We start from the raw sequence: 24,640 nt of genomic DNA, 5'->3' as shown, positions 1-24,640 counted from the left end.
CACAGAAGGAACGATTCCCACCGCAGTCAGATTCATCCGTGCCGTCCACACAGTCTTTCTCTCCGTCACACAGAAAGTTTTCTGGGATGCAGCGGGTTTTATTATCACAGCGATGGCTGCAGCTCTTGCTGCGAATGAAGCAGTCCCTCTCATCTGAAAAATCCTGACACTGCGGTTTGCCATCGCACACTAGTTTTGAGTCTATGCATTTCCTCCCATGGGCACACTGAAATTCCCCTGAGGAACAACAATACCACCAAGCCAGAGATGTGAAATCAGTAATCAGAACACATATTTTTGAAGAGAGACTTGGTAAAAACTAAGAAAGGTATAACTTCTCTGCCACTGAGATACAACTATTGTAAATTAATAAATAAATAAACATTAACATAGTTCGAAAACAAATATATATATAAAAACATACACACTATATACATGTACATATATACACATACATACATACAGACAAATACATATGAGAATACAGAAATAAGTACAAAAAAAAAACTGCTCAAACAACTAACACGATTATTATTAACTTAAACAAATTATCCTTTTGATTATAAAGGGTTTGTTTGTCTGTATAAAATGATCTCTGGCTAAACTACCTTCTTTACAATTAAAATCGCAGTCGCGTTCGTCTGATCCATCTTTACAGTCCATCTCTCCATCACACACATGACTGTACAGCACACACTCACGGCCGTCCGCACAGGGTTTAGAGCCCACACGACACTTTAACAGCACTGTGGTTGATGTTTTAGGTGCTGTAGTGGGACATCCCATCTCATCCGAACGGTCAAGGCAGTGAGAACGACCGTCACACACCAGATCCCTCGCCACACACTTTGTCCTGTCTTTACACATGAAATCACCTGGAAGAAAACGTAATTGCGAAGCTGTAAGACAGCAAGAACCTCATCCCAAGCAAAGAATGTTACCAGTAAAAAAAAAAAACGGTGTTCATTACTGCGATATGGGCAGTTGCGAAGACACGGTCTCTCATCAGAGCCATCAGGACAGTCTTTTCTCCCATCGCAGAGATATCGCTGCAGGATGCACAGAGATGTCCCTTGACAAGCCACGTATGGGCTTTTACAAGGTGATGGTGGAGTGGGCATAGCTTAAAAAAAAAAAAAAAAATTAAACTTGAAATTAATCTTCTAATCATTTTTTTTGATTCCATATGTAAAAGCAAACGTGTAATTTCTGATGCTTCTACAGCAAACTCACCACAGTCTGCCTCATCTGAGCCATCCCAGCAGTCCCTCATCCCGTTACAGACAAACACCTCTGGGATACAGCGGCTGTTCCCATCGCAGCGGATGCTGCAGCTCTTGGTGGGCTTCCAGCAGCCCGCTTCATCCGAATGATCAGGACACTGAGGAGTCCCATCACACACCTGCCGGAAGTCAATACACTTCTTCCCCTGAACACACTGAAACATCCCTGGAAACAGATAAGTGTAAGTCAAGACTCTTTAAACATCATATATTTATTATTTAGTGATATTCATAAAATACTAACATTCTGAAGGACATTCTAAAATTGTTGGTATTTGGATATTTTCCAACTCGATGGAATTATCCTTAAGTTTATAAAAAAAAACATTTAATTAAAAAGCAAAAGAATCTGTGACTATCATACACTGTGACTTTACATGAAATCTGGAGATTGGGTCTAAGGTTTGGAAGCTGGCATCTATTTGGCCAGATTGTAAATCGGTGCAAAAATCTGGGCAAAAGTTAGTGTATTCAAGCTTTTAGTCAAAATTGTTGAAAATGGGTCAGAGTTGAGATTGGGAAATCATGATTGCACCTGGATTGCACTGAAGTTCACATTGTTCTTCATCAGAGCCGTCCTTACAGTCCATCTCTCCATCACACACATGACTGTACAGCACACACTCACGGCCGTCCTCACAGGGTTTAGTCCCCACACGACACTTGAAGGGTGCAGTGGTGGTGGTTTTATCTGCTATGGTAGAACATCCCATCTCATCAGAACCATCAAGGCAGTGAGAACGACCGTCACAGACTAGAGATCCCTCAATACACTTCCTCCTGTCCTCACACAGAAAGTCACCTGTATGAACACAGCACAGTATATTAGGCACAAGTCATGACATATCTCTTTGGTATAATGACCTGCTGGAGGAGAACTAACAGGAGAGGGTAAAGAGGAGGAGAGAAAACTAGCAGGAGAGGGAACAAGTAGGAGAAGAACAATGGTTGAAGGAGAACTAGAGGATCGAGAAGGACAAAGAAGGTAAAGCAGGAGCAGGAGAAAGGGAAGAACAAACCTAAGGAGGAGGAAAGATCAAGGAGGAAGAAGAAGAGAAGAAAGAGTAGATAAACAACGAAGAAGAGAAAAATAAGGGTTGAAAAAAAAAAAAGCCCAAAATGAATAAGGTTAGGGTGAAGGGAAGAGGAAGAAAAGGAAAAGAAGAAAGGTGGTTTGCTGGTCTTTGCGCAAAATTAGTTTTGATAGTTTTAGAAAGGTTTTGAGCTATTTAGGGTGAGAGATGAACTAAACCAGACTAAACCAACCAAGGCTTAAACCACAAAAGCAGTTTTGCTTTTCTAGCTGAGAGAAGTTGACTTCTTTTACCTGGAGCAGCACATGCGTCTATACAAGAAGCTTCATCAGATCCATCGAGACAGTCTCTTGTGCCGTCACACATCTGGGCCGGAGACACACACACTGACGTCCCCGGACACAGGACCGAGGGACTCTCACAGCTGGTCTGAGCTGGTCTGGAAACAGCTGTCAACAAAACATGGAGCAGGTGGAACCGTACAAGGTTATTTACAGCTTTGGGTAATATTTCATTCTTCCACCAGACTATGTATTTGGAAAGTGGAGTATAACACTTATATTGAGCAAATGCTGGAACGTAACGAGCAACTAGTGATTGACTAATAAAGTCACACTTTTTGAAGTTTGGTCCAATCCCACTGTAGTCAATTCTGGTTCAGACCAAAGATCCAAAGGTGGCTAAATCAAGGATCCAAGGGAAGACTGGATAGAGGAGGGCTGTGAAACAGGAGGCAGGTGAAAGTGGGCCGAGGAGTCCACAGGGGTGTTGAAAGTAATAGGAGAAAGCATGAACTGGCCCACACATCCAAAGACTACCTTCTTTCTTTATCTAGACTTCTGCAGGGAACAGGTAGTTGTTGGTGGATCTCAAACAGCAGCTGATGTTCCCTCAAGATGTTGCAGCCACTACCCTGGAATTGGACATTGTTTCTGTGTCCGAATCTACGAAGCAGGTTGTGTTGATGAAGCTGACAGTCCTGTGGGAAGATTGTTTAGAGAGGAAGTTCTCCAAACAAACAGGACAGGCCAGCGATTGTTAGCAGGCTGGATGGAGGACTAAGGGTCTCCTAGTGGAGCTGGGACAAAGGATTTGCAACCCATTTGTTAGTCAGAGCCTTCAGAATTTGGGTATTGCAAGAGAGACATCTGCAGTACTAATGAAGTGGCATTGAGGGCATTACGTTTCTCTCCATCTAGACACAAACTGGGGTCACCTTGAGCGAGGTGCATGATGTTTAAAAGACCTGAAATGCCCAGAGATTTCAGGAACGTCACTGGACATGTGACGAGAAGAATCAGTAGGTGTACCCATACAATGTTGGTCAAAATATGAAAGAAAGACCACAAGCGACCTCAGTTTCTTTATATTGCCAACTTTGACCCTCTCTGTCAGTTTTTGTGCAGTGTTTTTCAACCATTTACACCCAGTCATGACATATTCTTAGATGAACTAATCATTCTGCATGATCAGGAGAGCTGTTGGCTTACCACAGTTTGCTTCATCAGTGCCATCGAGACAGTCCCTAATCCCATTGCAGATGAGGACTTCAGGAATACAGTGAGTGTCCCGGTCACAGCGCATGCTGCAGCTCCTTGAGGGTTTCCAGCATCCGGCTTCATCTGACTTATCCAGACACTGAGGAGTGCCATCACACACCTGATTCATTTCAATACACCTCCCAACAGAAGTGCACTGGAACTGCCCTGCGATGGAGGAACAAGGACACCGTGAGGTCAATGACTTGGATATAATGGCCAAAATGTTGATATGAAGGTTAGAGTACTGGGATTTGTCTAACCAGGTTGGCACTGACGACCACAGTCGCGTTCATCTGATCCATCTTTACAGTCCATCTCTCCATCACACACATGACTGAGCAGCACACACTCACGGCCGTCCTCACAGGGTTTAGAGCCCACACGACACTTTAATGGTGCCGGTTTTGAACTTCTAGCCACCAAGTAACATGCTACTTCATCAGAGCCGTCAAGGCAGTGAGAGCGGCCGTCACACACCAGATTCCCATCAACACACTTCCTTCGGTCCTTACACAGGAAGTCACCTGGCACAACATTACAGATGTCAGGGCTTTGCTTTTTCTTTGGAATAAAATATAATTAACACTGAAGATAAAGCAAAGATTTACCAGGTTTTGAACAAGTGTCTACACATGAAACTTCATCAGAACCATCCGGACAATCGATCTTTCCATCACACAATCGAGTGTGGGAAATGCACAGTGATGTTCCCGGACACATCATGGATGGACTTCTACAGACTGGAGGAGGAGGTTGCAAAGGAGGTTGTTCCTTGTTGCCTTTCAGTGTCACCAAATTTATATCCCCTCTTTTTATCTCAGCTGTGAACACAAATAGATCAGGCATGATTAAATAAAGGTTAAACACAGAACCACACACACAAAAAAAAACGTTCTACTCATTCCAGATGTAAAGATCATGCAATTGGTAACCTAATCATAACAGATCCTAAAGATCCTAAAGGTATAGCAGCAAAACAGAAGTTGCAATTGACCTATCAGTAAACTCATGCCCTTAAACGCAGATTAGCCAATGGCAAGGGGCTGTTTTAGGAGCCTTTATACAGTCTATGGTAATGGCAAAGATGTTGAAACAAATATTCACACAATCAGCTTTTCCACATGCCCCGATAATCAAACTTCTGTTTAGCATCTGCTCCATTTCTGCAGATCAGTTTTTGTGACTGTATTACTTAATCTATGGTTGCTTTGTTCTTAATCAGCAGCCACTTACACCACCTGCTGGTGAGCGACTGACAGCAGATGGAAATCATGCCTCTGTGCTCTACTGCTATTCCTAGAGCTCCCGGATGTGAAAGGGCGAATTATCTGCCGAATTTTAACCACTGAATTTGTGGAAGCTAATTTGGAAAGTGAAATAAAATGGACCGAAATTTGCCTGTCGAATATTATACATCATATTTTTAAACCGATTGGATATTTTGGAAGTGAATTCTGGAACATGAATATGAATTTATTTTTTAATTATGAAAAGGTGAGAGATATTTTTAATTGAAATATTCACAGCTTAAACAAACAAATGTTAAAATTTCAGGACCTAAAAATGCAAGCCCTGTAAATACAAGGCATTAAAATGCAAGTACTGTTAATGTAATGCATTATTTTTCAGTTAGTGCTTTTTTGTTTCAAAAGACATGTCATTATTTAACTTGGATAGTTAATATTTTCATCTGCTACAACTGAATGTTAATGTCATCTTGTGCTTCAACAAGGTGTCTCTGGCTAACATTAAAGTTAGGGAGTCCATGCTAACATACAAACCTATAGCTAACTGTTCTCTCGTCAAGTACAGTGGACGTCAAAAACACAAATGAAGGTCTACATTTCAGTGCCTCCATATTAAATTGGTTCAATGTAAATTAATTTAATCTCACTCTGCTGTACATCTTCCTACTAAGATGCAACAAGCAGTGCGAGAGGAAGCTGAAGAGGGGTAAGCGCGGAGGTATCCGGGCTAGGCTAACGGCTAACCCACACAAGCCATCTATCCCCACCATCATACTGGCTAACGTACGCTCGTTGGACAATAAACTGGACTACATTCGTTTACTTGCGCTCAACTGAGAGGACTGTAAGAGACTGTTGTGTTTGTGTTCACGGAAACATGGCTCAGCAACAGCGTTCCAGACTGCGCTATTCCGCTCGACAGCTGACGTGCTATCGTCGCGGGAGGAAAAACCCTCGCCAGAGGGCTTCATGTTTACATCAATGACACGTGGTGCCGCGATACTGTTGTGATCAGAAAACACTGCTCACCCCTGGTGGAGTTTATGATTATTAAGTGCCTGTTCTATCTGCCGAGGAAATATACTGCCCATTTTGGTGTACATTCCCCCGTTCAACATCATCAGCAACAGCAACGACGCACTAAATGAACTGTACCAGCACATCAGTGAGCAGCAGACAGCACACCCCAATGCTTTTCTCATTATAGCTGGGGATTTCCACCATGCTGTCTTAGAGTGTGTTTCCAAAAATACACCAACACATTAACTTTCCAACATGAGGTAATAACATTTTGGACTTTGTTTACACCACACACACAGACGAGCTTACAAAGCCCTCCCCCACCTCGGAGCCTCAGACCACTTCACTGTCATGCGAATGCCTGCATACAGACACGGAACATTGCCTTCAGAGCTGGAGATGAGGTGGCCCTGAGGACAGCCAGGCCCAACCTGTCCCACGGCATCAGAGAGGCTAAGAGACAGCACTCCAGGAGGATTGCTCACCAATTCAGCGACAGCAGAGACACTAGGAACCTGTGGCAGGGGATACAGACCATTACGGACTACAAGCCCCCAACACGGACCTGTGACAACAACATCACTCTGCTAAATGAGCTGAACACCTTCTTCGCTCGCTTTGAGCAACGAAAAAACAGCACCACTGCACAGAAGACTCCACCTCCTCCCAGCGACCAGGTGATGATGCTGACCCCAGACAGCGTGAGGAGATCCTTCAGCAGGATCAATGCACGCAAAGCTCCGGGTCCTGACAACATCCCTGGTCGTGTACTGAGAGACTGAACTCACTGATGTCTTCAAACATTTTCAACATCTCACTGAGTCGGGCTGTTGTTCCCACATGTTTTAAAACTACCACCATCATCTCAGTCCCGAAGAAGCCATCTCCATCCTGCTTCAATGACTACCGTCCTGTTGCACTTACCCCAATCCTCATGAAATGCTTTGAACGGCTAGTCATGCACCACATCAAGTCTGCCCTCCCCCCTCCCTGGACCCCTTCCAGTTTGCATATCGGTCCAACCGCTCGACCAATGATGATCTCCACTACCCTCCACTCAGCACTCACACATCTGGACAAAAGGAATCAAACGTCAGAATGCCGTTCATTGACTTTAGTTCAGGATTTTATTTACAAACTGATCCAACTGGGGCTCAACACTTCGCTGAGCAACCGGCTGTTGGACTTTCTGACGGGAAGACCTCAGGCAGAATGGGTCGGCAGCAACACATCCAGCACCATCACACTGAACACTGGGGACCCCCAAGGATGTGTGCTGAGCCCCCTCCTCTTCACTCTGCTGACCCATGACTGCATACCTTCACACAACTCCAACCTTTTTATTAAGTTTGCAGATGACATGACTGTGGTGGGTCTCATTAGCAACAAAGAGGAGACAAACTACAGGAGCGAGGTGAGCCACCTGACCGGGTGGTGCAGTGACATCACTCTCTCTCTGAACGTGGAGAAGATGAAGGAGATTGTTATAGACTTCAGGAGAGCACACACTCTGCACTTTCCTCTGACCATCAACGGTGCAACTGTGGAGAGAGTGAGCAGTACCAAGTTCCTGGGTGTGCACATCACAGAGGACCTCTCCTGGACTAAAAAGACAGCAGCACTGGCCAAGAAATCAAATCAGCATCTACTTCCTCCACAAACTGAGGAGAGCCAGAGCCCCACGCCCTATCATGTACACCTTCTACAGAGAGCATCCTTTTGAGCTGCATCATTGTGTGGTATGGCGCCTGCGACGCGTCCTGCCGAAAGACTCTGCAACGCATAGTGAGAGCAGTTGAGAAGATCATTGGTGTCTCTCTCCCCTCGGCATATTTTAGTCCCACTTGAATGCTTTTTGATGAGAGGTGGTCGCATGACCTATATTTATCAAAAACATCCTGGGACAAGGTTTTCAGAGTGACAGCTGTCATTGTAAGACAGTTGGCAACTCTTTATCTGAGTCAGCAACAGTAATTAAGGGGGCGGGGCTTAACGATAGGTCAATTATTTTACAAGAAACAAATAAAACTTAATCAGGGCTCCAAACTGCAACTAAAATGGTCTCATTTGCAAACAAATTACATTGTGAGTGAAGTTTTTGCTGAGGTTGTCACTTGCAACTAGGCCTATGTATTTGCGCATACAACTTAAACATTTGCATGTAATGCCCTTTTTCCTTATTGTTTTGTGATCGCATCATTTGCTATGTTCACATATTAAACAGATGATGCACATTAAAGTTTTAATAGGAGACGAAAAAAAAAAAGTCACTGCTGTGCAGCAGCACTGACACACACATGATAAACAGCTCAGCTGTGCAGCATGAGAGAGAGAGAGCGAGAGGGCGATCGAGCGAGGGAGAGAGGGAGAGAGAGAGAGAGAGAGGATCGAAGTGAGAATTATTTTACCCATCCCAGCTTTATATCGAAACAGTAAAGCATTTGTAGGTAAATTGTTCAAATGAGTGTACGGATTGAAAATTGAAGAAGAAGAAAAAAAAAATGACCTAACCAGAGATGCGAGTTTGAAACTAATGAAATGTGGAATTCTTGGGGAAACTTATTGGGAGACCTGTTTGTAATTCTGCTGGTGATGTTGGCGATTATTTCTCCTTTAAATACTCACTGACTGGGATAAATATGAAAATGCACTTACAACAATGTAAGTTATTTCTAGGATGATTTTCACAGTAACACTGCTGCACAATAATAATAAAAATAAAAAAAAACTCACAGCAGTTGTGTTCATCAGTGGCGTCCACGCAGTCTTTCTCTCCGTCACAGAGGAAGCTCTCTGGGATGCAGCGAGTTTTATTATCACACTGATGTCTGCATTCGTGTGAGCGACTGAAACAGTCCAGTTCATCAGAGCGATCCTGACACTGAGGTGTGCCGTCACACACCTGCTTTCTGTCGATACACATCCTCCCATGAGCGCACTGGAACTGATCTACGAGGAAACATCGTCAGTGACACTCGCCTGAGTTACACCAGACAGTTATGTGTTCACTTCATGAGCTTTACCTGCTTTACACCGATATTCACAGTCGCGTTCATCTGATCCATCTTTACAGTCCATCTCTCCATCACACACATGACTGTACAGCACACACTCACGGCCGTCCTCACAGGGTTTAGAGCCCACACGACACTTTAATGGTGCCGGTTTTGAACTTCTAGCCACCAAGTAACATGCTAATTCATCGGAGCCGTCAAGGCAGTGAGAGCGGCCGTCACACACCAGATTCCCATCAACACACTTCCTTCGGTCCTTACACAGGAAGTCACCTGGCACAACATTACAGATGTCAGGGCTTTGCTTTTTCTTTGGAATAAAATATCATTAACACTGAAGATAAAGCAAAGATTTACCAGGTTTTGAACAAGTGTCTACACACGAAACTTCATCAGAACCATCCGGACAATCTATCTTTCCATCACACAATCGAGTGTGGGAAATGCACAGTGATGTTCCCGGACACATCATGGATGGACTTCTACAGACTGGAGGAGGAGGTTGCAAACTTTGTTCCTTTTTGCCTTTCAGTGTCACCAAATTTATATCCCCTCTTTTAATCTCAGCTGTGAACACAAATAGATCAGGCATGATTAAATAAAGGTTAAACACAGAACCATAAATAAGACTGTGCTACTCATTCCACATGTAAAGAGGTCAGTCATAACGGAGTATATTTTTAAGACCAGCATTCAAATGACCTATTAAAAAAAAAAAAAGCTTTTTTTTTTTTTTTTTTAGCAGAATAAACCTCATTAAAACATTACAGGACTTCAGGTGAAAGGACATGGCCACTTTTAAAGGTACACCTGTAATTTTTTTGATGATACTTTCACCAGGTGTTGACAGATACTTGGGTTACTAGAACGTTACAGTATTTAATACTAGAAGAAATTAATGACAAAATATTTGTCTTAAATTACAAAAAGTAAAACAATGCGGTTGTATTTTGAAATTTTAAAGCTGCAGTCCGTAAGTTGCCGCTTTGTCGCCATCTATGTTTGAAAACCTGGAAATACAGTTCTTTGCAGAATTATATTACATGCATGATATACCAATAGTGATTTACTCTAATGATCGATTAGCTCCTATCACATCAAACCCTGCAAGTTATTATCATTGTTCTACTTTCTCAATTTATTAATGTTAACTACATCAGCATTGAGTGACCGAGTACAGTGTATATTAGCGTGTAGATTTACATTTCTGTACAGTCTAATCTCTAATTGTCCCATCATTTGAATTTCATTAAGAAATTATAACCCAGAAAGCAAACTGGGAAAAAAATGCTCCCATCGAAATTGCGTAAACCCAGTCTATCTGTAATCAGAAGCATATTTAAAACTGGAATATAAATCTAATTTACCTGCGTTTCATGTAATCTTTCTCCATTACAATCCGCCATCAAATTTTTTTTTTTTTACATTTAATTATCCCAGCTGCTTTGGGGATAGCCTATACTTAAACGATGCTCCACCTGCAGGATCCTCAAATGTGATAACCTTGTAGACGGGGCAACTTCATGTTTATAGACTTGACACAATGATGCAGTGCCATGCTCGAATTTCCCGCGAAATCCTCCCTGAACCACTCATATTAGAAAACATTATAATAATTTAACCATTGTGAATCGGCTAAAGATGATGGTTTTAAACACTGGCTGGTTATGTACTTGCTCAAATATCGATTTTGGATAATATTTAACCCAAAGGTCTTACTGACTGCAGCTTTAACTTATCTAGGGCAGCAACTAATGATTATTTTGGTAATCTAAAATATTTTCAGTAACAAAAATAGACCTAAGTGAAGGCTTTAGTATGACTTAATATTTTAAACTAACGATGAGGCAAATAAATAATTGGCTCAAATAAAATAAGTTAGTTATTATATGATAAACTTAAAATACATAAATGTAACATTCCTATACATAATATAAACTTATGTTTAAGTACATTCTGTATTATAACCATCACATGCAGAGGGCGCCAACGGTCTGGCAATCATATCATTCTTCTGGCGATGACGTGATTGCTCAGCTGTTTACAAATGCTCCACTTTTTAATTAGTTTTCCTATAAAAATATGCTTTAGAAAGACATCTGCAATTGGATACTCTTGTGTTTATAAGAGCAACAAATTCTGATTGGCTAGTGATATTAGTTTGGTTGAGAGTGAAAGCTGTGCTCCTCTCATATCATTGGTAGGTGAACTCATGGACTCGAAAGGGAAAAATACGTTTTTTGTTTTTAGATGTAGGATTTTTTTTTTTTTTTGTGCCGAGACCTTTAAGCCCCGTTTCACATATTCCAGAAAAATACCGTAGGAAACAATGTAAGTTATTTCTAGGATGATTTTCACAGTAACACTTCTGCACAATAATAATAATAATAATAATAAAAATAAAAAAACTCACAGCAGTTGTGTTCGTCAGTGGCATCCACGCAGTCTTTCTCTCCATCACAGAGGAAGCTCTCTGGGATGCAGCGAGTTTTATTATCACACTGATGTCTGCATTCGTGTGAGCGACTGAAACAGTCCAGTTCATCAGAGCGATCCTGACACTGAGGTGTGCCGTCACACACCTGCTTTCTGTCGATACACATCCTCCCATGAGCGCACTGGAACTGATCTACGAGAAACATCGTCAGTGACACTCGCCTGAGTTACACCAGACAGTTATGTGTTCACTTCATGAGCTTTACCTGCTTTACACCGATATTCACAGCCGTGTTCATCTGATCCATCTTTACAGTCCATCTCTCCATCACACACATGACTGTACAGCACACACTCACGGCCGTCCGCACAGGGTTTAGAGCCCACACGACACTTTAATGCTGTGGAGATGGTTTCAGGAGCAGTGGTGGGACATCCCGTCTCATCTGAGCCGTCAGTGCAGTGAGAGCGACCGTCACACACCAGATCCCTCGCCACACACTTCCTCCTGTCCGCACACAGGAAGTCACCTAGTGAAGCACAGGTTTAGATGCTAAAGATGTCAGCTATTTACCTCGTGTTTGCAAAGTAGTTTAATATTTAAAGTAGTTTACCAGGTTTTACACAAGTGTCAATGCATGAGCCTTCATCAGATCCATCAGGACAGTCTCTCCTCCCGTCACACAGCTGAGTCAGGGAAATGCACAACGACGCTCCAGGACACATGATAGATGGAGCTGTACAGACCGGAGGCAGAGACGCCACAAAACCTGAGCTTGCTTTGTTCACTGGAAACACATTTACGTCCCCTCTGTTAGTCTTCACTGTGCAGAGAAGAGACAAAGAGCATTGATCAGTAAATGTTAATGTAACAAGTGAATACAGTGTTGGCATTAGACAGCGCAAAAATAGGCATAAATTACTAGAGCAACAAAACCATCAGTTTAAAGTCAACATAAAACAGCACTCACTTGTAAAAAACCTGGAAATTGTTGTTTATAAAAACACATTTGTGCAGAAAATAATGTATTTATAAGGTGTAAAATTTAAATAAAATTTATTAAATAAAATGCATCTTTTATTACATGAAAAATAATGAAATTGTGTTTACCTGTGAAAGGAGTGAAATTATTGCTTTATGAAATTTACTTCTCAAGCCAAAACTCAGGAACTCACAGAAAACAGATACCATGCTGCCATGCAATAAAACTGATTTTTAAAAGCTCTTTAAGGAGTGTAAACAACACACATCTCTATGCTCATTTCTGACCCCCTCCCCCTCCTCTCCCATCCCTGCCTCAGAGTCTCACTCTTCTCCCCCAAAAGCAAGAATATCCATAAGCCATGTTATATCTTGTGAAAATGTTTTTTTCCACTTCATGTTTAGTATCATTTTAAAAGGTCTCTGTGCGATTGGTAAATTGGTCTCAATTTCACAGTAAGAAAGATTGAGGGGGGTGTGTCTTTGAGAAGGTTTAACTCCAGCCAGGTTTGACCCTGATGTGATCACGGGAACCTAAAGAAACCAAAAGGACTTATGGTTTTACAACTGCTTTGAAGATTTCTGTTGTCTGGTCTGAGTATTTAAGGGAAGTGACGACAGTACGGGGTGATTCTGTAGTCAGATCAGCCCATAGTGTGGAGTATATCTCATATGCTACATATTATGTGTCTTTCTGAAGTCAGGTATATTAGTATTTATTTAAAAACGTAATTGCGTTGAACACATTGTGCCCATAAGAGCACACTGTATAGTTGTTTGTGCTACTACCTGTGCACACCGACTAGTTAAGTTTATTCTCTAAAACACCCGAGTGCTTTGCTATACGTTTTAGACCATGTGTCTTAAATCAGAATAACTGTTACATGTGTGACTTATGTTAGATTTGTTTGTCTCCTGCGTGGATCACGTGGTCGTTCCCCGTATGGTTACAGTGTCTGTGCAGGAGCAAGGTTACCACATGGTTACAAAGCGATTCACAATTGCACTATCCTTTCTAAATCGGCTTCTAATCGTTTCGTTATGTAATTGATGCGATACAATTTTACCTCACTAATAATAAATTATCTGTCTGAAATTATTATGACTAGTAAACTGTGAGGAGCCTTTTGTTACCACAGATTTATGGCTAGGATAGATCAAACTGAAGGCTGGAGAATGATAGGAGCAGTAGGCACGTCATCGGAGACCTTCTGATTTCTGTCTGTCGCTGATGTTAGCAAGCTGTATGGGAAATGACTAAATAAACTACACTTTTGTCATAAGCAAGCAGTAGGCGGCATGCAAAACGTGTATTAGTCTAGCAACATCCTCTGACTAGCATCAGATTGGCGAGTTTGATCGTAAGATCCACGTGAAGCTAGCGTGAGACTGGCGGGTAGATCCTTACACCTGCATGTCGTGTAACACGTAACAATCTGTACCTTAGTGCAATCAGGACTGACAAATCCCACAGAAAGAGGAAAACTCACTCATCAAAAGGTGTTTGGAAAAACGATAAATTCAAATAGAATCTATAATCATAGATTAGGCAAAAACCTCAAAACTCATTAAAAATAAAAAAAAACTCCATATCTTCAAAAACTCACAGCAGTTGTGTTCATCAGTGGCGTCCACACAGTCTTTCTCTCCGTCACAGAGGAAGCTCTCTGGGATGCAGCGAGTTTTATTATCACACTGATGTCTGCATTCGTGTGAGCGACTGAAACAGTCCAGTTCATCAGAGCGATCCTGACACTGAGGTGTGCCGTCACACACCTGCTTTCTGTCGATACACATCCTCCCATGAGCGCACTGGAACTGATCTACGAGAAACATCGTCAGTGACACTCGCCTGAGTTACACCAGACAGTTATGTGTTCACTTCATGAGCTTTACCTGCTTTACACCGATATTCACAGCCGTGTTCATCTGATCCATCTTTACAGTCCATCTCTCCATCACACACATGACTGTACAGCACACACTCACGGCCGTCCGCACAGGGTTTAGAGCCCACACGACACTTTAATGCTGTGGAGACGGTTTCAGGAGCAGTGGTGGGACATCCCGTCTCATCTGAGCCGTCAGTGCAGTGAGAGCGACCGTCACACACCAGATCCCTCGCCACACACTTCCTCCTGTCCGCACACAGGAAGTCACCTGAAGGAACACGTCTCAAGCATTTAGAAAACTTGAAAGGAAAGTCATCGAGGATTCAAGCAACATTAAGTTTAACAAATGACTTTTACTAAAGGATTTGAGTGAACCATGCATGCATGCATATCAAAGTATACCTGGCTTTGCACACATGTGCACACACGAGGCTTCATCAGATCCATCCGGACAGTCTTTGTTCCCATCACACCACTGAGATCGGCTGATACAAACAGCTGATCCTTGACAAATGACTAGGGGACTTTTGCAAGTCACCTCGGTAGGACGCACATCTTCCGCTGTTGTATCTAAAAAGCATACAAAACTAAAAATAAATAAAGTGTAAAGACACAAAATAAATCCCAGTTGAACATTACAAACCTTGTTGGACTTCCCTAAGGGCTACAGATAAGCTAACAACTCCATTCTCTACCGCCACTCCAGAGACACGAGCTCGATCTTTGCGATTCCACACGGTCAGGATGTTATTGAACAAGGTCACCGTGTAGGGTTCATAAGCAGCCATGAGTGAGCCAGGAACGACCCAGTCTTTACCAGCAGAGTACCTTCTCATCTTCAGTAGACTCATAACCTGCAAGTCTGAAGCAAACAGCATCAATGAAAACCTGTAACGTGCAGACTAGCAGTTAACTCAGAAGGAAAAGCCACTAACAAGACTCCATGCTCCAAAGGAAGCCATTCGCTTTATGATCAAACACAACGCGGTCGACTCCATCCTCCTCGAAGCTGAAGGCAGTTTCGACATTTCCACCAATCAGACCCAGTTTCATCCTCATGACCTGCTTTCCCTCCAGCCAGTACAGCTTTCCTCTCTGCCAGTCCACAAAGAGGTCTAGGATTGCGGTTCTGGTTTGATACAGCTGTCTGGAGATACTCTGGTCGAGGGGGCCAATGGTAGAAACCCCAATGGAAAGTTCGTCACAGGCCAGCCAATACAGATTCCCAGTCCTCTGGTCAACTCTGACGATACAGGCTAGAGGAAGGGACACAAGCCAAGAAAGGTTTATAGTCTCAGTCTAGGCCATCTCCATGAAGTATTCAAAACAAATCCATCCACAATGCACTGAAGCAAAGTGTAAACTCAAATCAAACTCCAAGCCAGAAGCTGATTTTTTTTCCCCACAAGTACACAAACACCAAAGATTAGCCAATCCCTCATGAGCCCATGTTCTCTCAGTACATGACAAAATAAATAAAATACCAAAAAATACAAATGCAGTGTAATGATCAGGCGAAAGTAATACATTTTTCCTTACATCTACACATCCGAGTATACAAATCAGTTTTCACACATTTAATATATTTTTAAGGTAAATAAATGCTTTTACAAAGATCAAATTACATTATACAATCTGGTGCTAACATTGCAATGTCAAAGAAAATGTCATATATAATTTCTTTAAGTGCTTGAGAATGAAATCATTGTTACACTTTCTTCTCTTAGAAAACCGTAACAATTGCGACAAACTACTTTGAGAATTTAATTCTTTTAATAAGGCATTTTCCCCATTAGTAAATACATATGCACTTTTACAAAAAAAAAAAAAGCATATTTTTAGCTTAATTAAAAGAAAGACTACAGAACAAGAATAGGCTACATGTAAAAGTATGGTTTACGTAAACAATCAGAATTTCATTATTAATTCACTAGCTGATTCTTTGTAATTAATTTACCAGCAAAAAAAAAAAAAAAAAAAAAAAGACTGTACTTGTATGGAGTATGTTTCAAGGTTTTAGTTGAAATCGTAACATCATACCAGGTTTTAAAGTCAGGATGTACTCAGACAAGTCCTGAGACTGTATGTTAGTCTTCACGTGGCCCGTCCCATTAGACCACACCACACATCCTCTCCTCCAGTACATGTCAAACGACTGGATGTCTTCATCTGAAGTAAAGAGTTCAGTTTTCACAGGAGTCTCTCCTGCAAACTCCAAACTGTATACAGCTGTGGCTGTTGCATAGGCGACCTTAAAATCTGACAATGAGAAGAGATGAACTCATCATCTAGAGGCAGCTCATTTTGAACTAAAATGCTAAATATTGGATGCTAAACAAACGACACACTTTCACAAGCTCCCCAAGACATGGGCAGCGCTCCCTCAGGACACAGACAGGTGAATCCAGCAGGAGTTTTCTTGGACGGCAAACACAGCTGGCAGCCCGAGTCTTTACACGGAGCAAAACCTACATCACAAAACACAAAGCTTGGAGCCAGTGATGTGGGTGTAACCACTACGACCAAGTTCACAAAAAATAACTCACCTCTGGGCTGCTGAAGCACATGGTAGATGTTCAAGACAGGAAGCGAGGCTTTTAAGATGAAGCCATTTAGTGTGTCAGAAGATCTATTTTGAGGAGCCTGCCAGAGTTTTTTCTCATCAGCCAAGTAAAACCAGCCGTTAAACACAGCCAGGGTCTGAGCAGGACGTCCTTGAAAGAAATCCCAGAAGGTGAACCGTCCAGTGCCATCTGTCCTGATGCTCTCAATTGACTGGAATACCAATAATAATAAAAAATAAAAAAAACCCACTAAATATAAACACACAATCAATAAACTGAGGTTTTTGACGAAACACACCGCTTTGTAAACACTGATCCAATACAGCCGGCGCGCCGCCACATCCATCGTAAGACTCCTCGGGAGCTGTGCAGTGATGAAAACCAGTGTAGTCCGGTTCAGACCGTCCATCTCCACCCTCTCGATGGTCAGCTCGTCATTCGCTCCTTTATTAATCCAAAATATGAAACTACAGGGGGAAAAACAATCAGACATATAACTGTGCTCCTCAAATCTGTGCTTATACAGTCAAAATCAGTTTGTACCTCTCAGTTGGGCTGAGGACCATCTCTCTCGGGTCCATTTCTTTGGACATGACCGTCCCTACAGCACTGCCATCAGCTGCACCGGTGAGGATGGCTTTCTGGGTAACACTCGTCCAGTACAGCTGTCCAGTAAACCAGTCGATGGCTAGACTGTGCAAACCAGACTGCCCTAGCAAGGGGAGAAATAAAAATGCATACGGTTTAGGCCAACATTTTTAGACAGTTATGCATGCATGTAGCGCACAACTGACCTTTATAAAGAATCGTGCTCTTCCGGTTCAAAGCCTGGTAGATATTCCCATCTTTATCAGCCCAGTAGATGAAGTTTCTCTGGATATCGTAGGTCATGGCTATAGGTTCGCTCTCAATTGCAAAGAGCGGTTCATAGACTCTGGTCTTCACATTCACTAACCCAATCAACCCCTTCCTGGAGGTCAAGATCTTCGTCATGGCTCCTAGTAAAAACAGTTTGATGTTACTGAATGTGTGTATACTTGATATTAATAGTAAAATCTCAAAAAACATGCCATAAGTTACCTTGAGGTTCACAAGAGCCGTTTCCAAGAGCTTTGAAACCATTCTGGCACAGACACCGAAAAGAGCCGGGTGTGTTTGTGCACAAGTGCATGCAAGGTCCGAAAGACTGGGCACACTCATTGACATCTAGAATAATAAAATGAGCAAAAACACTTAAGTCAAACTGAAAACACTGCACTATATTTGGACTACCATTCATATCAAGTGGGAAATTAACATTAACAATAAGAGTATATTTGGAACTAAAAGTATATAGACTTAATTCATATCTTGTATCCTAGCTTAACATTACAATTATACACTTTTAAAAAGTAATTAAGTAGCAATACACCAAATGCAATGATGCACAATCATATGTAGAACAGAATATGGGGTTATTACATTTTCAAAACAAAACATTAAAATGCATTAGAATCATTTCCCAAATAAAACTTAAATTAATTTTTTTTTTAATATTCTATGGAAATTTTGTACATTTGAGGTGTGCAGATTTGGGCTACCTTAGAAACAAATATGGCCGTTTCGTTTTTTTGATCGAGTTATATGCTCTGCCTCAATCAAAAATCAAGAAAGATCCAGAACACATTGTAAGCAGTATTACCCAGTATTGTGCACATCTAGAGAATATTATATGCTGCATATTGCACAAATGATAAGACTGCACAGTTCAGAAAATATTCTGCTTGGAGGCAAAAAGTGCAGCTACTGTACCTTCACAATCAAGTCCATTTGCAGAAAGGGTCATCCCAGTGGGACAAGTGCACAAAGCTCCCCAAACCTGGTCAATGCAAGCATGACTACAGCCACCGTTCCCATTAAGACAACTTTTACCTAGGACATACAAGGATGAAACAAAAATAAATCAATCAAGCTAACCTTGCGCCGGTTTTATAAAACAACCTTTACCAAATAAGCCAAGTATTCTCAGTCAATTTGGTTTTAAAGTTAGACTAACTGAAATTAGACTGGCTTATTTGGTAAACTTGTTTTATGAACAGCCCCCTGTTGTCTACAGCAAAAAAAATAAATAAAAAAAATAATTAAAATAAAAACGAGGGTGTTTATGTACCACATGTAAGAGGCTCATCTCTCTTATCTGAACACTGAGCAACTCCGTCACACCTCTGTCTCGGGGTTAGACACGTGCCATCAGGACAGCGGAGGTTCATCTTCCCACAGGAAGCTAGAAACATGATCAGGCAAATACAACATGACTCTCAGACATCATCAATAAAAGGCTATGTGATATTCTAAATATCAACAGAAATACGTTAAATATAAATAATGTGTGTGTGTACAAGGTGCTGATGAACATTTTGTGTGAATCGAGTTTTGTAATGGAAGCTGTAATGGGAGTGTGACAAGGTTAGCCCAACTTTGTGTTTTATTTTTTAAACTTTGTTTAGGTTTAAAATGTTTTTTAATATCAACTAGGAGACTTCCTAGAGTTTGCTATAAATGGAACCAGGACAATAAAACTGTGCATTTACATGCACAATCATAATGCAATGTGTAAAAATGTGACATTTTTATCCATTTATCTGAATCTTTCCTTTTTTGCATTTTTGCCCGCTTTCATTTTTGGTAGAGCCCAGATAATTAGGTCATGCCTCTTGCATTTATTTTAAACAAGTGCTCCTACAAAAAGTCACAGGTTTATGCCAGTGCCAGTCATACATTGTTTAATGAGGGCTAGAGCATCTCACCACAGGTTTCTTCATCAGAGTTGTCACCGCAGTCGTTGACGTCATTGCAGAGAAGCTCTTGTGGGATGCAAATGTTGTTCTTGCACTTCCAGTCACCTGCCAGACACCCTAAACGCCTGCTGCAGTCCCACTCATCTGAAGCGTCGGGACACTGTGGACGCCCGTCACAAACACCCGACCCGATCACACACCCGGAGCCATCCGCACACTGCAAATCTCCAGGCTGACATACTAATGGCATAAAATATGATCGTTTATTTGTGTTCTACTTACATAGAAACAACCAGATGCAATCGGATCAATTCAACAAGTGAGCATAAAGCAGTGTTAATTTTGACACGAAATTTTAATTTAGTTTTAGTCTTAGTCTTTTGACTATAATTCTTTTTAGTTTTAGTCAAGTTTTAGTCATCTGATTTGTTTTAATTTTAGTCTTATTTTAGTCGACTAAAATTGCTTGGTATTTTAGTCGACTAAAATTGCTTGGTATTTTAGTCGACTAAAATAAGACTAAAATCAATAACAGATTTACTAGACAATTTTTTACAGCTGGTATAGGAAACAAACTTAACCAAAATATATAAAACACAAATTCAACTTTATTTCAACACAACTGTGTCTTTATTTCGATTCAAAAGCTTTTATGCAGCAACAAACACTTTCATGATAATGTAAACAATAACTAGCTGCCAATTGACCATCAATAAAAGAAAAATAACGTTAGGTCCAGGACCTTAAAGCTTACAGCTGAGCTGAACAATAAGTGCATACATTTAAAGTAAATATTTAATAAGTTGGCAGCTAGGTGGATAAAAAAAGTAACAAGATTTTATAAGGTATTCATTTGTCTAGCAATATTGTATCTTTTAAATACTACAATATTGCTAGATTTGTATGTATAATGATAGGATGTGAACATTCATGTTTCACATGACTAATATAGAAATATTTGTGATATTGTCAACAAGTAGAACATTATAAAATATACTAAACATTAGTATTAATCAAATGTATTTATCATGATATTACGTATTAGTATTGTGCTCGCATCTAATTTGAAGAAGGGGCTATTTTACAGTACTTTTCAGTTCGTAATATTTAATGCTACAACATCTACGCACTGCACTATTCCAATTTTGCTTAGCTCAATAAACAAAAGAACATCGTTGTGAAATTACATTTGAGAAAATGTCCGGGTGGCTCGTCTGTAAATGTCTTTTCAAATTGGTTGTGTTCTTGCCACGAATGAGCGCTCTGCGTGCTTTACACTTTGTTTTGTTTTGTTCGTCGTCAAACGTGAAGTGAGCTGTGGACATTTTGTCGCTCTTTTAGACAGTAGGGAATTTAAGCAACAGCTGCGAATGGAACGGCTACAGCGACCGGAAGTTTGCCGTCACACCGCTGTAGCCAAGAACGTAAAAGTCACTAAGCAACGGTAAAACAGAACAGCGCAACGCAGCATTAATTCATTTATTGAGATCCAAAAAAATATATAATTTAAAAAAGCAAGAGAAGGATTGCTTTTGGCGTTAAATGACAATCTTTTGTCAGAAGAGGAGTTTTTAATATTGTATGATGTAAATAAGTCTAAAAACATAACATTTATTTACCTAACCTCTCACGTTGTAGCGACTCTGGCAAATCAGCTGTTCTCCCGTAGTAGACCGTTAAATTAGAACGTCACAAAGTAGCAGTTAAATTCGCGCAGGCGCAATACAACGCCAGAATGGCGTTGCCGTTCCACCAGAGGCTGTTGCTTAAAGTCCCTCCCTATCACCTCTTCGAATGCCGACTTCCCGGGAGCTCATAAAAACTGAAAACCTTCGCTTCACGTCTCAATAAGTCAGGCTCTGATTGGTTCTCTTCTCTCATGCAGTCTGTTCTTTTTTGCCGGTTCTTTTGCTCATTCCTCGCATCTCTCCCGTCTGCTGATTTGATTTTCGTCACAGTCTATTTTCGTCTCGTCCTTTATTCGTTGACGATAATGTCAATCAATTTAGTCATAGTTTTAGTCTCCATCAGTGCCTTCTATTTTAGTTTTCGTTTCGTTTTCGTCGGCAAAAATATATTCGTGACGAAAATAATGACGAAAATATTTAGTCAACGAAATTAACACTGGCATAAAGACAGACAGGTTTTCAGGAGCAGGTGGTGTCGGATACATACCACAGTCCATCTCATCAGACCCATCCTGGCAGTCACTGACACCGTCACAGCGCCATCTGTGCGACACACACACTCCATCATCACACTGCCACTGATTTCTGCTGCAGCCTCCGTCGACACCTGAAAGAGCCACAGCTGTCACTCACTGCACAGGCTACTCACACATGTGCATTATATGAGCACTCTTTATACAATCTGGAGGAGCCAACTGAAAACGGGAAAAAATTGAAATGAACTAACACAATATAAAGATTTTAATTATTTATGGCCCATTAAATAGTTTTCTTCCTGCAATTATGATATTTAACGATTCATCGCTGACTTCTGAATTGAGGGAAAACTGGAGTCATTTCCAAGGCTGTGAAAGGCATGGTCTCGAAGGAGGTATAAACATTTAACACATGCTGTCTTTGAACAATAATGATTTAACCAGTAAACAATTATGAAACAACTTTATCCAATAAATATTGTAGTTAATAAAAGTAAAAACAGAAAACATGCAGTCTTCAGAGTCACGTGATCTTCAGAAATAATTATAACATACTGATTTGATGCTCAAGAAACATTTCTGATTATTATTGTTAATGTTGAAAACAGTTGTGCTGGTTTCATATATTTGTGGAAAGGTTGATCATTGAAAATCAAACTCTGGAACGTCATTGTTTCTTCTGAACGATAGACTACATGGTTTTATGATGTGAAGTTTACCTGATATTAATATGCTATAAGGAAAATGTCATATTAGAATTTCAGCTTAAAGGGAATAATTCATAAAGTATTCTGGTTTTCGTAAGACATACGAAACCAATCAACAGAACCACACACACAAACGATTTTGAAACTGGATCTTTCGCTCAAAACTGAGATGTAGCTTTGTGACAACTAGCCCCATGTTCTCCTTTATTTATTAGCAGCCTACTATTACGGTTATTTTATTCATTTATTTTAAGAATCGGACGGACCTTTTAAGGCGCATAAATATCACCGTCCGTCAGCTTCAATAAAAGCTTATAAAAGAAAATTACCTGACAGTAAGACAAACAACGCCGCGCAGGAGATTAAACGCCGCAGGTCCATCACACACCTGTTTGAGCCACGCGCGTCTGCGGACCAATCACAATCCTTTATAAGATCCCGCTGCGCGAGACCTGCTCAGTCATGACGTCATGAACACGTTTGTAAACATGTAAGTAAATATACATCGATCAAACGTTTGTAATAATAATAATAATAATAATAATAATAATAATAATAATAATAATATATATATATATATATATATATATATATATAATTTTTTTAACACGCTTATTTGCTCAAAATAGGCTACAGTAAAAAAAGAGTAGGCCTAATATTGTGAAATTAACTTCTTTCTATTTAAAATGTACTTCATTCATGTGATTGTAAAGATGAATTTTCAGCTTCAGAAATCATTTTAATATGCTAATTTGATGTTCCATTATCATCAATTATTATTGGTGCTCATTTGACCTATTAATAATGGTCTTATTATTATTGATGAAAACAGCTTTTGCTGCTTAATGTTTTTTTTTTTTTTTTAGGAAATTGTGATAAAAATGTATTTTAATGATTCTTTGATGAACAAAAAAAGTTAAAAATAAAAGCATTTATTTGTGTTTTGTAACATTATGTTTTACTGACAGTTTTAAATAATGTAACGCTTCATTGCTGAATAAAAGCCTCCATTTCAATATTAACATACCATTTGACAAAAAATTTTTCTTGGGACAGTAAGTAAATAAATACCGAATCTGTGCATATCGTCTATCATTACATCATCACTGCAATATAAAAAGGAAATGATCCGCTTAAAATGAGTCATTCATGGACAACATCACAAACTGCTGTCATTGTTTTACAAATAGTTTCGTTTAATAACTTTTACATAAAAACCCTTCCTAATATAAAATTGCTGGCAATGTCATACAATTTTCACACAATATTTTCGTTTAATTAACTAAATAATATTTATCGTGTTTAAATTGTGAACAATATGACCAGAGTTTGGCCTATTTTTCCAATGTCTTTTTTATGTAGCCTATATATGTCATAATAACATGAAAGTGCATAACACCTTTTGTATGTCTTTTTAATAAATAGCAAAACAGAAAAGCCTGAAACATACTGTACTCGTCCATTGACAGTGATTAATTGTCGGACAATAGCGCCATTTAGTGTCTTCAGCTGGTACTGCTTCGCCTGCTTCATGTTATCCCTGGGATATGACCGGGCTTTGTTTCACCATCAAATACATATTACATTAATTCGCCATCGTGAAAATATATGTAGCACAAACACTTGACGTAATTTTCCATAACCTGTCATGCACACTTCTTACTCTTTTTGCCTGTTGAAGGCATAAACACACTAAATTGTAAAACATTTCTGTGTGCAAGCTTAATATTTTTTTATAGCTGCTGTATTACTGCAAAAAAGCACAGGTGTTTATGCGGTAGTCTTATTTTTACGTGCTGAATGGCGGATGAACACACACAAACTCCACAATCTGATAGTAATGCTATGTAGAGGCAGTAACTCGCTCGCTGAGTCCCTCCCCGCTCGATTCCAGTCTATTATGTCAATAGATTGACAGCAGTATTGACAAACCACTGCCTCCTACCAGAACCTAAACATCACTGATTAGAAGACACCGT

The 24,640-nt window shown here is 40.4% G+C and overlaps 1 protein-coding gene across 8 annotated transcripts in view; it reads right to left on the bottom strand.

Annotated features, from left to right (window-relative positions):
• Positions 1-23,067, bottom strand: part of si:dkey-88l16.3 (low-density lipoprotein receptor-related protein 2) — a 40,369-nt gene extending 17,302 nt beyond the window's left edge. The window contains exons 1-32 of one of the 8 annotated variants that reach the window (XM_052567938.1): positions 22,991-23,067; positions 21,966-22,085; positions 19,800-20,030; positions 19,163-19,276; positions 18,805-18,924; positions 18,094-18,219; positions 17,808-18,011; positions 17,557-17,725; positions 17,312-17,480; positions 16,996-17,224; positions 16,798-16,917; positions 16,490-16,708; positions 15,385-15,705; positions 15,093-15,311; positions 14,852-15,019; positions 14,454-14,717; positions 14,165-14,380; positions 12,190-12,399; positions 11,842-12,105; positions 11,553-11,768; positions 9,497-9,706; positions 9,149-9,412; positions 8,859-9,074; positions 4,467-4,679; positions 4,119-4,382; positions 3,808-4,023; positions 2,611-2,766; positions 1,819-2,085; positions 1,234-1,449; positions 971-1,123; positions 609-875; positions 22-237 (exon numbers count right to left, since the gene is read on the bottom strand). In XM_052567938.1, coding sequence (XP_052423898.1) covers positions 22-237; positions 609-875; positions 971-1,123; positions 1,234-1,449; positions 1,819-2,085; positions 2,611-2,766; positions 3,808-4,023; positions 4,119-4,382; positions 4,467-4,679; positions 8,859-9,074; positions 9,149-9,412; positions 9,497-9,706; positions 11,553-11,768; positions 11,842-12,105; positions 12,190-12,399; positions 14,165-14,380; positions 14,454-14,717; positions 14,852-15,019; positions 15,093-15,311; positions 15,385-15,705; positions 16,490-16,708; positions 16,798-16,917; positions 16,996-17,224; positions 17,312-17,480; positions 17,557-17,725; positions 17,808-18,011; positions 18,094-18,219; positions 18,805-18,924; positions 19,163-19,276; positions 19,800-20,030; positions 21,966-22,085; positions 22,991-23,042 — 6,409 coding nt within the window. In that variant the 5' untranslated portion in view covers positions 23,043-23,067. The remainder of the gene's footprint in view (positions 1-21; positions 238-608; positions 876-970; positions 1,124-1,233; positions 1,450-1,818; positions 2,086-2,610; positions 2,767-3,807; positions 4,024-4,118; positions 4,383-4,466; positions 4,680-8,858; positions 9,075-9,148; positions 9,413-9,496; positions 9,707-11,552; positions 11,769-11,841; positions 12,106-12,189; positions 12,400-14,164; positions 14,381-14,453; positions 14,718-14,851; positions 15,020-15,092; positions 15,312-15,384; positions 15,706-16,489; positions 16,709-16,797; positions 16,918-16,995; positions 17,225-17,311; positions 17,481-17,556; positions 17,726-17,807; positions 18,012-18,093; positions 18,220-18,804; positions 18,925-19,162; positions 19,277-19,799; positions 20,031-21,965; positions 22,086-22,990) is intronic. The other 7 variants (XM_052567943.1, XM_052567939.1, XM_052567940.1 and 4 more) reach the window with 7 other exon arrangements.
• Between the last annotated feature and the right edge of the window lie 1,573 nt (positions 23,068-24,640).

The sequence above is a fragment of the Carassius gibelio genome, chromosome B10, assembly GCF_023724105.1.
Source record: "Carassius gibelio isolate Cgi1373 ecotype wild population from Czech Republic chromosome B10, carGib1.2-hapl.c, whole genome shotgun sequence".
Taxonomy (NCBI): domain Eukaryota; kingdom Metazoa; phylum Chordata; class Actinopteri; order Cypriniformes; family Cyprinidae; genus Carassius; species Carassius gibelio.
The sequence above is the reverse complement of the archived record's forward strand: the minus strand, read 5'-3'. Positions and strand labels throughout refer to the sequence as shown.